Here is a 14,775-nt window from a genome sequence, read left to right as displayed (position 1 = left end):
AATAAAAATGAGGTTGGCAGTTTGGTGTGATAAGAAATTGAAACCAAGGGCTAAACCAAAGTATTTGTTTTTCTTGATTAGTTTCTTTGCAATCTGTCCCTATTACCAGCTAATTCAGAGGTAGATGTCACTTCTGTTATTTAAAATTCTCAAAGACAAAGTTGGTAAAATGGATAAATATGAAAAGCACCAGGAGCAGATAGTGTTCTTTCTGTCCCAAGTTCTACTACTGATGGTTTTGGAAGACACCTGTGCCAACTCATGAATATGGAAACTGAACAAGATTCCAGGGAAGCCAGGAGACTGAGAGGATGACAGGACGGACTCCTTTTCCTTCTTGTCCTCCCCCCCACTAGTTGCTCTCAGAGTTGGGTCAGACAATTAGACAATCCCAAAGGGAAGAGTATTTTAGTATTTTTATCCATTCATGTGAAAATCACATGCATGCAAAAATCAGCAGCCTTCAGGGTGTGAAATCTATAAAATAGAAACACAATTTTATACATAGCCAGTTAGCAAATATGAAAAAGAAAAAAAAAAAAAAAAAAAAACAGCAACCCAGCAATTATAGCCTTCCATATGCTCATTGTAAAATTTAGTTTACTCTCTAGCGCTCCCCTTTAAACAAACACTGTGGAGAGATTTGGATAAATAAAGATGCTCGACATTTGGAGACAAGTGTTTCAGCTGCAGGATTTCTTGCCAACACACAGCAAAATGCCATTTTCCAAGCCGAGGATTGCGTGTTCCAAGAAGGGAGCTGAGAAATGCAGGGCTTTCCGCTCCAGAGCTCCAAACCTTAGTGGCTGCTCTTTTAGGTTGAAAGTTGGCTGGTTGGCTTTTCCTCCCCCAACTTCTCACTCTGCTGCCTTGAGGAGCTGTGAAGATGGTCGCACAACCCCTTGCCACTCCGAGAGTGGCTCTGGAAAATTCTAAGTCTTGCTAGAAGCCCATATGTTCAAACCGTAGAGTTTCCTAATAGTGTGACTTTTTAATTGTGTAGTCGATAAAAACAGTTCCATGGCATCTCGCCACACTCACAAGGCAGACGGGAGACCAGTTGGGTGGATAACAGCTTCCATCTCAGGCTAGAAACCCTCAGCCACCTGTCAGCAGGTGGGCAGAGCTCTCATCAAAGGCCCAGGGGGCAGTTGGGCAGCTCCTACTCCACTAGCCCACATTAATCATCAGGGCCCATTCTTGCTGTGGCTTCTGCTAACCCTAAGGTAACATTGCTTCCAGCATCACCGTAACAAACAAGCCACCAGAGTACGACAAACTGACAGATGGGAGGTGGTCAGAAGAACAAACAAACAAATCAGAGAAGAAATACAGCCAGACTGCTCCTTAGAAGCAAGGATGGCGAGACTTTGAGTTGGTTATTTTGGACACGTCATCAAGAAAGACTAATCACCAGAAAAGGACATCATTGTTGTTAAAGTAGAGGGCCAGTGAAAATGAAGAATATTGTCCATGAGATGGATTAACACAATAGCCAAAGCAATGGGCTCAAACATAGCCAACGATTGTGCATTATGGGCAACGCTTCATTCCGGTACCCATAAGATCGTTCTGAGTTGGAGCCAACTCAACGGCACCTAACAACAACACAACAAAGCTAAAGGCTTGTCTCAATTATGCTGGGCCCCTACTATAACCGCCCAGGAACAATGCCACTGAGAATCCTCAATAAGGCAACAAGGAAAGGACTCTCCCTAACTGTTCTTGCCCCAAGTAGGCCTATTTTTTCAGCTCAGATTACATCTCTGAATACTAGGAATTCTTCTTTCCCACATTGTTAGGCTATGAGTGTCATGCTCCCAGGTATGTAGCATTCTAAAGGCCCTGAAGAATTCCATTCATGAGCTGGCACATAGGGAAGGTTTGTGAACAGATATGTCACAATATGAAATGCTGCCATGTAAGGCGCCACCTAACTCATCCCACATCCAGGCAGTCCAGTGCCAAGGGCAGTTTGCATATGGCTTTATGCAAGGGAAAGACGAGTTCCCCAGAATGCAGCTCTGTGAGGCTGCCCAGCCTCCTTCCTCCTGTGATTTTCCTTTGAAGCCGGCTCTCAACTCCTCTGTCCATTTTCATCAGACCCGCAGGTGGCAAGACGCTCCATCACCTCCCAGCATGGCACCAGAGCTGCTCCAAGATCCTCTTGGACTGGACCCAAGGGTGGCTGAGCCTGGGTTAGCAGGAACAGAGCTGCTTCCAAAATAAATTATCATTTTCCAAGCAGTTTCCAAACAATTTTCCAGTTGGGAAAACACACCCTGCTTTTGCGATGAACATGACTACTCTCACCCAGACCACACTTATTTTGAGCTCAAGTCACCACCCTGGTGAGTGTATGAGACCTTGTTCCTGGACTTTGGGAGGCCCATGTTAGTGGTTCCTACTTACCCCAGAGGCCAGGAAGAGCAAAAACCACCCAACGGCTCTTCTGGTTAGTTATGGAAAACATCTAAAGCCAGTCCATGTGGAAGTAAGCTCAAAACAACCCCTACAATGGTCTGCAAGAGGCCTGAGGATTTAGGTAGACCCAGGAGAGAATAAAGCTTCTTGCAAATCTGAGCATGTGGACTGATCAATTAATACACCACTTGGAGGCTGGGTCTATCCTTGTCTTTTTTATATTCTTTGGAGACACTTAAAGCCCTCCATCATTTTAACAGAATTATTTTAAGTTTATAGAATCAAAGTATTCTCATCATGAGACTATATCCTTGTCTTCAAGATCTACCCATATGGTTTAAGATGGGTACTTTGAAGAACTCAAATGGCCAGGAGGAAAACCTTATAATGCACTACACACAGTCTTCTGAGTAGCTAATGCTGGGTTGGTCACACATCTCTATTCCATTATGCATTCACCATTACTCCTGCTCAACAAAGATGAAGCCATTTTCTGCCTTTGTTATACGATCCTTATAGCCTAGTCCTATTCCCAGCCAACTGAAAAACAGACCCATTGCCAACGAGTTGATTCCGACTCACAGCAACCCTATAGGACAGGGTAGAATTGCCTCCTAGGGTTTCCAAGGCTGTAATCTTTACAGAAGCAGACTGCCACATCTTTCTCCTGTGGAGTGGCTGGTGGGTTTGAACTGCTAACCTTTTGTTAGCAGCTGAGCACTTAACCACTGTGTCACCAGGAATCCTACTACCCTCAGCCACAACACCCTAAAAGTCTCCATGGCTAATCAGGTTGTGCTGTGTTGAGGGGAAAGGCTGGTGCACGGAGAAAATGTGCCTGACTGATCTGTAAGAGATCCTGTCTTTCTAGGACAAGCCTTCATCTGGGCCTGGCTGTGGTGGTTAGAGGGGCTCTCCCTGGTGAAGGAGCTGCCTCTTAGTGAAGAAAGAAACACGACCGTGTGACTTGTGGTCTTGAAAACCAGCATTTGAGCTGTAATGACTGGGGATGCACTTGGAGCCCTGGGCAAAGGCTCAGGAGGAGCAACCCTGTGTCTGTGACTGAGACTTTCTGTAGCTTCCTTTCCCTTCAGTGAGGGATCCTGGGCTGTGGCTCTGTCTTCACTTATCCTCAATGACACGTCCCAGAAGAGCTATGTGCTGAAGTGCTGAAGTGCCGGGCAGGGCTTAGGAGTGGCTCCTGCCAAGTGTACCCCAGTTTATTTGCAGTCAGGAAACATGGAGTAGCCTCGTCTCCATGTCTTGGCCATCATTAGAAACGCTGTGGTTTAGTAGCACCTTTGCTGGGGGTGGGTTTGTGTTGCCTGGAGGAGAGGCTAATTAAGAAAAAGAGAGTCCCAAGGGTTCTCCGAGTTCTAAATTCAGTATGCAAAACACATGATCTAGAGATTTGCATGTAACTACCAGGAAAACTGAAAACAAACTGCTCTAAGTGGCTGCCTCTGAGACATGGGACAAGGGAACGGGGAGCAGAGGGCAGGGGGACGGGCCCTTCTCTTTCCATGCCCTGATGCATTATTTGATTCTTTGATCTGGAAACAACAGGCTTTCTGTGAAGAGGGTAGAAGGCTCTCGGGTTTATAGGAACCCTGCACATGAGCCGGCCACCCAGCACCACTATAAAACCTGAGTGGGAAACAAAGGTGCAGTTGGAGAATCGGCATCAAGAGACCCAAATGGTCCTCCCCTAGGTCTCAAGGGTTGGCCTGCTCTTCCCAGTACAGATGGGAACAAAGAAGAGGATTGAAGATTTGGAAAAGAGCTAAAGGAAAGACAGATGGAGAAAATCCAGAAGTTAGAAGAATATCAAGAGTTCCAGAAGAGTTATCAACTATGCCAGGCCTGCTGGGAGCCAGCAAGACAGCTGGGCTCATTCAGGGGCTGAGGCCCAGCTGAAATATTCATTCAAGAAGGTGAAAGAGCAATTCGTCCCAGTGAGTCTTCAAGTCTTGTCCAGGTCCTCTCTTGTCAGGAATGAATTATACATAATTCTGTGAAAAAGTACAGGATGGAACTAAATGATCCAGGGAGAAGGCCTTCACAAGCCCCCCTAATTTTTATCAAGTATTTCTTCCCAGGAAGGAAAATAGCTACAAGTGTCAAATGGAGAAAGGAGCTTTAAGACAAAAATAAGCAAATGGGATGCATTCTAGGAGCCAAAGAGCACTTTTAACAGACATCAGGACCTTGTGGATGTTACTTTCTTCCTCTGGCTGACTTTTCCTGGAGCAGTGGCTTCCTCCTCACCAGACTTCCCACTTCCAGCCTGCCTCCTCTTCACTCCTGTAAGCATTCCCGCCTGATCTGCTGGCAATCTTTCACTGAACCTGGCTGAGAGCTACCAAAGTCCAAGCTCCTCAGCCCCGTATTCATAGTTCTCTGTGATCTGCCTGTAATCTAGATAGCAACCTGGGTCTTCTCTCTACCACAGCTAGATCCTTCAGCCTGCCCATGGCTTTCTGGACACACAAGGACACCTTGTCTTTTCAGTCTTGCATCTGTGGTCCCTTCTACCTATAACTCTGCCTCCTCTCCTCCCACTTCTGTCCTCTGAGACTCAGCTCCAATCCCACAAAGTGTTCTTTTCCACCTCAGCCTACAGGGACATTTCCCTTCCTTGCATTGCAAGGATTTCTGCTGCCTAGGGTGGTTATTTTCCGACATGCACAACACATCTAGAGGGTCATCTAGATAGGTGCAGTAATTGCTCACATGGTTTGTATTCCTCTTGGAGCCTAGGTCACTGCCTGCACACAGTAAGGGTTCAAGTATTTTGTTGGCCATGCAGAATTCTGGCTACTCTGTTTCAAGAGGCATGGTGGAAGGTGAAATTGCCATGAAGTGGGGCACAAAATGACAACAACAATAACGGTTGCCATAGAGTCAATGGTGACCCTTGACTGTCAGAGAAGCACTGTGCCTCATAGGGCTTTCAGTGGCTGATTTGTGGAGTAGATTGTCAGGCCTTTCTTCTGAGGTGCCTCTGGGGGGACTCAAACCTCCAGCCGTTTGGTTAGCAGCTGACACATTAACTGTTTGCACCACCCAGGGCCTTCTGAAATGCCGCTGGTGGGTTTGAACTGCTGACCTTGTGGTTAGCAGCCGAATGCCTTATCCACTAAGCCAGAACTCCTTGAAGTGTGCCAAGGTGCAATTTAATCAAGCAAAGGGAAGATGGCTGGTCCAATAGTCATCCAAGACAATCCCCAGCCAGGGGAAAAGGTCTCTCCGCATCAACACGGCTGCTTTCTTTCTCTGTCTCACTCTCAGTCTCTCTCCACACACAAACCATACATATGCACTACACATGGAACCCCTTCCCTCCCCCGTCCCCAAACCCTCCAGTGATGTCTCTGCTTTAATCACTCTAGAAATAGGACTAGTATCAAAAATATCCCCCGTCAGATTGCAAACGACTCTGGGGCTACATGGGCTGGCTCTCAGCCAACCAGCCGCTATTCATGCTGGCAAGGCACGGTTTAAAAAAGGAAATGAGCTCAAGAGAATGCTCAGTGAGAGTCGAGGCTAAGCACTGTCGTGCTGAGTTCACCGGAGCATCTATTTTGGAGTCCTGGCCTTCCATTCCGTCCAGGGGACAAGCAAGTGAGAGATCAAGCGCAGCCCCTACCTGGTTGCTGGAACACCAGCATGTTCTGTGGAGAAGTGTGCACGGGCAGCGAGCGGGTCCTTTGCACTGAGCTGTGGGTTCGGCTTGGCATGCTGTTGCTGCCCCCCGGGTTGGCAAACCAGAGGTTCTAGTGAGAAATGCAAAAGGCCTGTTAGCCCGGACAGCCTGGGAGGGTGTCCAGCCAGAATTCAGGCAGGGAGAAATATCAGAGAACTCTCTGGTAACTTCTGGAAAAAGGCTTTAGGGCAAGCACTCCCCATCTGCATATTTGTAGAGAGAGGGCGTGGATTCCATTAATTGTATTTTTGTACCCCCCCCCTTCCGCCCCTCCACCTCAGGCTGCTCTCCAAGCCTCAGCTTTATTCTGGACTCCTCTCTCCTTCACTGTCTTCAAAACTTTCTCTATCCCTTTCCTTGTCTTTGCTTTTCCTGTCACTTTCCGAGGAAAGGGAGGACTTCTGTAAATGTTTGCAACAAAGAGCGCAAACTATTTCAAGGCTCTCATTTAATTTTCTTTTTGAGAGTCCAACAATTTACTCCAAAGGGAGGGGGAAAAGGAATCTCTGCTCTCAGCTGGTAACAAACTAGTACAACTCAGCTGATGTGTTATTGGGGCACCACATGTGTTGTAGCAGTTACCTCCTCTTGAAGTGACCTAGGGGGGACCTGAGGGGTTGGGACAGTGTCAGCTAAGTGGTAGGCTTTCTGATTTATGTGCTGCTTCCCCCAGGAGTAAATCCTACTGAGCTTGCCTGAAGCCATTTTCCTGTTTTAAAATTAATCCTTCATCCCTAGTTTTTTTTAAAAAAGAGAATGCAGAATCTTAGGCCCATCTGTGTCCCTCATAAAGCCAGGGCCTGTAGGTAGAAGGCACTGGGGTAGGGTAGGTTAGAGGGGTGAGAAGCAGGGACAGAGCAACTGGTCTTAACTGGCTGAGGAAGTTTTACTTCTCCCTGCCACTAGCCTCTCAAGCTCCCTCCTGCCATTCTCCACTACAGCTGGAACTGTGAGGGAGGAGTTATTTTGCCACAGATAAACACCTAAAGAAAGGTGTCCTCCTCAGTAATGCTGTGGGTTCCTCTGGAACCCAGATTTGGGAGGTGGTTAGGTCTGCTGGGGCAGGTCAAGGATCAAAGTCAAAAAAAGAAATAGGTCTTGCATTTCTCCCTAAAGGTCTTCAGGCACAGGGTCCCCAAGGTTGAAGTGGTCCCCAGGGCATCCAAAGCAAGTCTCCATGAGGCCAGGAGTAGCTGTGGGACTGTACCTCCCAGAGGAACAGTGCTGACAAGCCTGGTGGACAACTGTCTCTCTGGGTGCTCCATGACACCCTACCCCCTACTCATCTGTGGTAAGGGAAGCCCTGAGCTTGGCTGGCCCTCCTTTCTCCCTGGGGCAGAACAAACCTGTCTTCCTTGTTTCATGATGGTGGGGTTGGCTGTGGTGTTGCGCTGGTTGGAACTGACGAATCCACTGGTGCCTAAGAGGCCGAGCCGGGCGGAAGGGATATTCCGAGAGGGGATCTGGTACTGGCGCGGGTTCCGTCTTCCCATGCCGCTGCCCACAGAGCCGGCTGTTGGGAGGGAATTGGACTGCCCAAAGCCACGGCTGTGAGAGTGAACAGAGAAAGGACCAAGAGATCATCAACCACTTGTCAGCCCTTCCCAAGTCCCAGGCTGTCAGGGGAATGCCTCTTTAGGGTCTGCTCCCTTTATGCCAGTTATGAGGCTTATGGGGAACTTTGTGCCCAGAAGAGACCAGGATTAAAACAACAGCTATCATCTGTGAGTGTGTATTATGTGTAGGCACTGCCCAGGGGCTCTTACATTGATTCTTTTATCTCGTCACATCCCTGTGAAGTAGGCACTCTATACCCTCTTAACGGCTCTGTACCCTCTTACAGAAAATAGAGCTTAATAACTTAGGGAAGGTCTTGCAGCCAGCAGGGGGCAGTGCTGGAATGCGAGCCCAGAAGGTTCACGGATGCTCTTCTGCTGTCTTCCAAGCTGCATCTCATCCACACGTTGTGTTGCAGCCTTGAGCACACACGTGTCTTCCTGGAGGCCACACAGCAAGAAAGAAGCTGAGCCGGGATCAGGACTCTTGTCCTCATGTGCCTTCTATCACATCATACCCTGTTTTGGATGTCTGTCTGTGCAACTGACTCGGAGTGAGTGGCCCATGAGCTCCACTAGGATGTAAGCTCCATGAGAAAAAAGATGATGGCTGTCTTCATCGATTCTGTATGAAGCCTGAATCAGCTCCTGGTGCCATAAATGTATACTGAGTGGATAAATGAATAAACGAATGAACGAAACAGTCTCTGCCACCATGAAGGATTCCGACTGCTCCCCAGGCCACAGGCCCGCCCTCCAGAGCTGGCCACGTGAAGAGCCAGATAGGTTACAGTGATCCTCCTGGGTACATGTAGGGAGACCGCCAAGGTCCTTGGCATCCACACACTGACGCCTGCACTCTAGTTTGGTCCGGTGACCTCAGCACTGAAGAACTCTCCAGCACATGCATCAGGTTCTGGGAGGTTACACAGCAGCCAGCAGTGTTTTAGGAACCAGCACATTCTTTCCAAGAAGAGTCAGCTTTAGTCATTCAGTGATGTTTAAGTCAAAATGCTTTACCTCCAACGGCCACAAGATGGAACAGACTTGTTTTCCGCAGCTATACCGGGGAGGACATTCCAAGGCAGGGCTGACGTAGTTTAACCAGTTGAGGATAATAGGGGGCCTACAACATAGTAATTTCCTGAGAAAGAGCACTGTGTATATGTGAGTAGGAGGGAGGGGACATCCAAACCATCAGCAGAGTAAACCTGAGAAAATGTGTTTGTTCTCCCTGGAATTTCTAAATTTCCTAATGAGAGAAGGGGCAGAGAAGAGAATTCCATGGTGAGCTCCTTGCAACTGATTCCCAGTCTTGTGTGTTTCTACTTCCAGGCTCTGATGGCCAAGGAAAGGGCTCCAGGTTCCCTCTAGAGGCTCGTATAAATGTGTAAGGAGGACAATACTTACAGGATCTTGGTCTCTGCTGACCTCATCCTTTCCCCCCCACCCCACCCCCCTTTTTTCCCCTCTTTTCCTCACTTCCTTTTGTTAAGGTCTAAAATTTTTTGAAAGAGGAAATTAGGGCCAGGAGAGGCAGAAGTAACTTCATGGAATCAAAGAGCCCTGCTTTGGAGGAAGGATGACTTGAGATATGTGACAGGTAGAAACAAGGATGAAGTGTTACTGTTTCTTTAAACTATGAAAACTAGTCCTTCGGTTTTTGCAATCAGAATTTTGGCCACCTGGTAGATGATTCAGTTTTCTGCTAAAACTTTTCCTTATTTAGTGTGGGTAGCTTTTTCACTCACTTTCCTTTTTGGTTGGATTTTTTAAAAGTTATTTCATATGTAAAATACAGTCGGCAATGAGTGATGCTAAAATGATTTGTGCTTCCAGAAAGGCAAGACTATATTTGTAAGCAATGTGATGTGGGCAGAGGATTCTGTTATGGGATACTTAGTCATCGGAGAAATGAGAGATCTTGGGACTCCAAAAGTCAGGACTCATAGAACTGGGCTGAATGCAAGGGATAGAGCTCAGAACATTTTGGGGTCAGGGAAGGATTGGGAGTGAGAATTTGGCTAGGCCTTCTCTCTACTGAAAGTGGGGGCCCTTCTGTGCTGTCTTTAGTTGGTTATTACAAAGCCAGATTTGTGAATAGTTGCCACTGCTGGCAACCAGAGTGAACATCTAGTTACTTAAGATGCCACCAGAGATCCCTAAGACTGGTAGGCTTAATGAAGTAGTTGTTGCTTTCAGGGGAGCGAACAGAGTGCACAAGTAAGTTGTCATGTGTCATTCTTTTGCCCTGCCCATCTGTGTCTTGCCTTCTCTGCCTTCCTAAATATAACCAACTGATTTCATGACGTTTAAATGCATGGAAAGACTTTGATAACTTTACTAAGAGCCAATTAATTTGGGATTTGTGGTAATTCAAGCAGCGGCTGGGCTGCAGTTACCTTCGTATCATCAGAGAAATAGAAATTCAAAGCAAATAATGGCATATAAAGATTCCAGATAAAATACTTATAAGAAAAATTTTTTTTTTTTCTAGAGCTTTAGCAATATCTAACTGAATATCCACAAGCAACGATTGAATTCATTTGTATCTAATCAATAAAAAGAGGTACAGGAGGACTCCAACCTGGCAAACTTGGGCTAATACAACTGAAACCACTAGTTAATGACACTCTCGGGAGCTGAGGGTTATTGCTCCAGCTCAGGCCTGAGCAGGGCTGTCTGATGTGGACCAAGGAGAAAGTGGGCCAGCAGAGGCAGGGGACAGGAAGCAGGGAGCGTGAAAGCCTCGCCTTCAACTTTAATCTCTGAGTTCCTTCTTCCACTTGGAACTTGTTTCCCAAAGGTCTGGTCTTGCAAGAGGGCTCTGGAACCTCTTCTCTTACTTTGGAGACGTGTTGCTGCTCACAGAAGATTGGCAGGCTGGGATGGAAGCAGGCCCACGGGGAGGAGGCTGAAGCGCAGACCTTGTCTTTCATCTGGGCCACTGGGAATCCTCAAGTTGCATACAAGGTCCAGCTCAACCTACTAGGGTGGGCAACCACAAAGGGCTTGGGCCAGGGTATAGGAAATACAGTGTTGCTTTGCCTGAACTTTCCTTTCTACATAACAGCCTGAGATCCTGACAAGGAAAGATTTTGGAGTTCTAGACCAGGGTTAAAGGAGCTTTGGTGGTATAGTGGTTAAGGCATTTGGCTGCTAACCAAAAAGTCAGTGATTTGAACCCAGCAGCTCCTCCACAGAAGAAAGAGAGGCACTGTGCTCCTGTAAAGATTTACAGCCTTGGAAACCCAATGGGAGTCGCTGTGAGTTGGAATTTACTTGATGGCAGTGAGTTTTTTTTTTTGACCATGGTGAGGCCCCCAAGAGCTGCATGGTCTAAATTCTGCACCTGCTACTGCCTACTGACCACTGAGAGAAGTTACCTTGGGTCTGATTTTCCTCATCTGTAAAATGGGCATAACAATAGTATCTCTACCTCATATGGTGGCTGCAATGATGGGCTCAAGTATAGCAGGGATTGTGGGGCTGGCGCGGGATCGGGCAGTGTTTCGTTCTGCTGTGCATGGGGGTCGCTATGAATCGGAAACAACTCGACGGCACTTAACAACAACCACCTCATATAGTAGTTGCAAAGAATATTAGGAGCTAGTAGTATTCTTAAAGGGGTTGGTTCTTACTTGGAACATAAAAAAAAAAAAAAAATCATTGCCATCGAGTCTATTTCAACTCCCAGCAACCCTACAGGACAGAGCAGAATGGGGCCATAGATTTCCAAGGTATAAATCTTTATGGACGCAGACTGGCACATCTGTCTCCTGTGGAATGGCTGGTAGGCTTAAACCACCAACCTTTCGGTTACTAGGCTAGAGTTTTAACCACTGCACCAGTAAGGCACCTAGAAGTGTTGAAGATCTGTTTAATAACAAAAATAATAAATACTATTATATGTGCTGCAATATAATACTACTTCAATTTTGAAAACTGATCTTTAATAGAGACCTTTTATAAACTTAACCTGGCCTTATCCCCCTTAAAGTGTATAAAGCAGTTATGTTTTAAAGACATACTTATGCAAATAAATGCCAACACTTTAACAACATAGACAGAGCTTCTGTAAGTGCACTGGGAAATGAAAGCCAAACTTTTTAGGTGGAAGTGAAAAAACATATCTCCTCATGTTTAAAAATGTAAAACAGAATGTTAACTCCTCAGAATGTTTGTATTATCATTCCCTTAAAACTCTAACTCACTGCCCTTGGGCGGTATCTCTACAGAAGTAGATTGTCCCCGTCTTCTTTCCAAGGAGTGGCTTGTGGGTTTGTACCGCCAGCCTTCTGGTTAGCAGTCAAGTGTCTTAGGCACTATTCTCTTTTAATATGCAATTAGATTCCTCCATTTTAAACCATATTAAGGTAATGGGTTCTAAAGTACAACTAAGCTTATTTTTAACTGCAGCCAAAAAGCTGAAGTACTATGAAAAATCAAGAATGGTACTGCTCCACTATTAGACTGTAGCTTAGACCAAAATAGACTAGCATTGGGCTCTTCACCCTGCCACCAACTATAATTAGCTTGTCTGCAGCTAGAAGGGAGAAAAAAAATTATGCTACCACTTCAGGTGCTGATACAATAGCCCATTTTCTCCTTTCAGAGCCCCCTGTGGCAGACAAGCCACCAAGAGTTCTGCTGGGATTCTTGAAATCCCATCCCCCCGCCCAACACACATACTTATCCAGGTCAATATTGTAATTTTGGCAATGTAAAGTGAGTTACAAAAGACCACATTCAGCTCTTCCTCTGGGAACATGCTCTCTTCAGCCTTTTCCCAACCCCACCTGCTTAAGGAATGTGATTTGGACCTGGCCACCAGGCTTCCTGGGAAACAAGGAAGGGTGCCCCGCCTTCTTCCTGCCCCAGGAACTGAGGCGGGCAAAGGAGGCGCTGGAGAACCACCAAACATGACATTACAAAGAACGAAATCCCAACATACTTTCTTTGCTGTCGATATCCTGAAATGTCTAGAAGGGTTTTCCGAGGGAAAGACCGAAAGAGCTTCTGCACCTGCTGTTTCCATGACAACAATCTTTTTTTCTGCGTCTCTGTAAATGCCTGCAAAAACAAACAGGACTTTTTAATGGATGACGCAGCCTGGCATTAGGGGGAGAAACACGCAATTAATATGGGAAAACACTGGAGTCTCGGCAGTTGCCTTTTCTTCACCTGTCTCCAACCTGGTCCAAACAACAGTCAGTTTAATTTCACAGCTACCTGGATTGAAGATTCCAGTTGTTTGACACTGTAGGTACCTGGTGCAGTTCACACATTAAGCTTCTGACAAGCCTCATTTTGGGGGTTGTATTTTTGGCAGATTCCACCTTCCCCTCCTGTCAACGCCACTCCGGACTCTATTTATTAATGAAGAATGAATTGCAAAATTGATCTTTGAACACTCTGGCTTTTGCAGTTCCTCTGCATTTTCATAATCAATGAGAATGCTAAACCGCTCCAAAAATCAATGTGCTTGATGGTGTGTGGTCACCCAAGAGTACTCTGCAGGGCTTCAGAGAATAGAGTCTATTCTCTGAGTTTCAGGGCTTGGTTGAGAAAAACGTAGTTAAGGGGCCCCAGGCCCTACAAGATGGGGCAATCTACTTCCGTAATGATACTGCCTTGGAAACCCAAGGAGGGGGCACTATGAGTCGGGTCCGACTCGACGGCAAACAACAACAACAACAACAGGCCCTACAAAGATCCTAGTGCACCAAACCTGGCCTAAACCTTGTCTAAAGTATAGGAAAATAGGTAGATCTGATGATTTCAAGTCTTTCTTGTCAAAATGATTATGCAGGGATAGTTTACCTAAATCCCAAACTCACGTCGTCAAGGCAATTCCTACTCATAACAACTCTGTAAGACAGAATAGAACTGCCCCATAGGTTTTCCAAAACTGTAATCTTTACAGAAGCAGACTGCTATATCTTTCTCCCACAAAGTAGCTGGTGGGTTTGAACCGCTGATCTTTTAGTTAGCAGCCAAGTGCTTAACCACTGTGCCACTGGGGCACCTTATGTTCTGCCTACAATGCAACACAACACACTGCCATCAAGTTGGATCCAACTCATAGGGACCCTCCTTGGGTTTCCGAGGTGGTATCACTATGGAAGTAGATAGCCCAACCTTCCTTCTGAGGTGGCTGGTGGGTTTGAACCACCAACCTTCTGGTTAGCAGTCAAATGCCTTAAGCATTATGCCACCAGAGCTCCCATGTTCTGCCTACTGCCCCATAAGAGACTGTCATCTGGATTGGGTGTGCTTTTGTGTATGGCCTTTGTGCTGACCACAGCCCAAGGAAGGACTTTGCATGAGTTATGAGTTCCCAAGGCAGGGACTCAAATTCACAACACACCAAACCTACTGCCTTCAAGTCACTTCTGACTCATGTGTGTCAGAGTAGAACTGTGCTCCAAAGGTTTCCAATAACTGACTGTTGAAGAGTAGATCACCAGGACATTCTTTCAAGGCACCTCTGGGCAGGCTCGAACCACCAACTTTTCAGTTAACAGCCAAACACATTAACCATTCAGGGACTCAGACTCACTCAAGGAGAATGTTAAAAATGCACATTATTGGAGCCTCCTCCCTGCTCCCCTTCCCAAATGTCTAGAGTCTGATTTAATTGCACCGAGAGTGAAGTCTGGGGGAACTGTGTTTTTTGCAAGTGTCCAGTGATTCTGATGCAAGTAGATCATGGACCACAGAGTGTTCCTGGTGGTGAGAACTGCATATATAATATATGAATCCTCTGTCAAGTGCCTAGAACTATGGTACACACATTGAGAGAAATCCATTAAATTTGACCATTACCTTGAATTATACAGGTAAAAACTGTTGAACTGGCAAATGTTTTGTTATATATATTTTTACATTTTATATATTATATACATTTGACATTTAAATGCATAGAAAGACTGTGATAAAATAACTTTACTAAGAGCCAATTGATTTGGGATTTGTGGTAATTCAAGCAGCAGCTGGGCTGCAGTTACCTTTGCATCATCAGAGAAACAGAAATTCAAAGCAAATAATGGCATATAAAGATCCCAGATAAAATACTTACAAGAAAAA

General features: G+C 46.1%; 1 protein-coding gene across 1 annotated transcript in view; it reads right to left on the bottom strand.

Annotated features, from left to right (window-relative positions):
- The window catches only part of SAMD4A (sterile alpha motif domain containing 4A), a 266,612-nt gene that overhangs the window by 5,951 nt on the left and 245,886 nt on the right, over positions 1-14,775 (bottom strand). Inside the window, exons 8-10 of the mRNA XM_007948350.1 lie at positions 12,641-12,759; positions 7,477-7,678; positions 6,074-6,200 (exon numbers count right to left, since the gene is read on the bottom strand). Coding sequence (XP_007946541.1) covers positions 6,074-6,200; positions 7,477-7,678; positions 12,641-12,759 — 448 coding nt within the window. The remainder of the gene's footprint in view (positions 1-6,073; positions 6,201-7,476; positions 7,679-12,640; positions 12,760-14,775) is intronic.

This window comes from Orycteropus afer, unplaced genomic scaffold, assembly GCF_000298275.1.
Source record: "Orycteropus afer afer isolate SDZICR_OR568_19922 unplaced genomic scaffold, OryAfe1.0 scaffold00214, whole genome shotgun sequence".
Classification (NCBI taxonomy): Eukaryota; Metazoa; Chordata; class Mammalia; order Tubulidentata; family Orycteropodidae; genus Orycteropus; species Orycteropus afer.
Note: the sequence above shows the minus strand (reverse complement) of the source record. Positions and strands in the feature narration are given on the sequence as shown.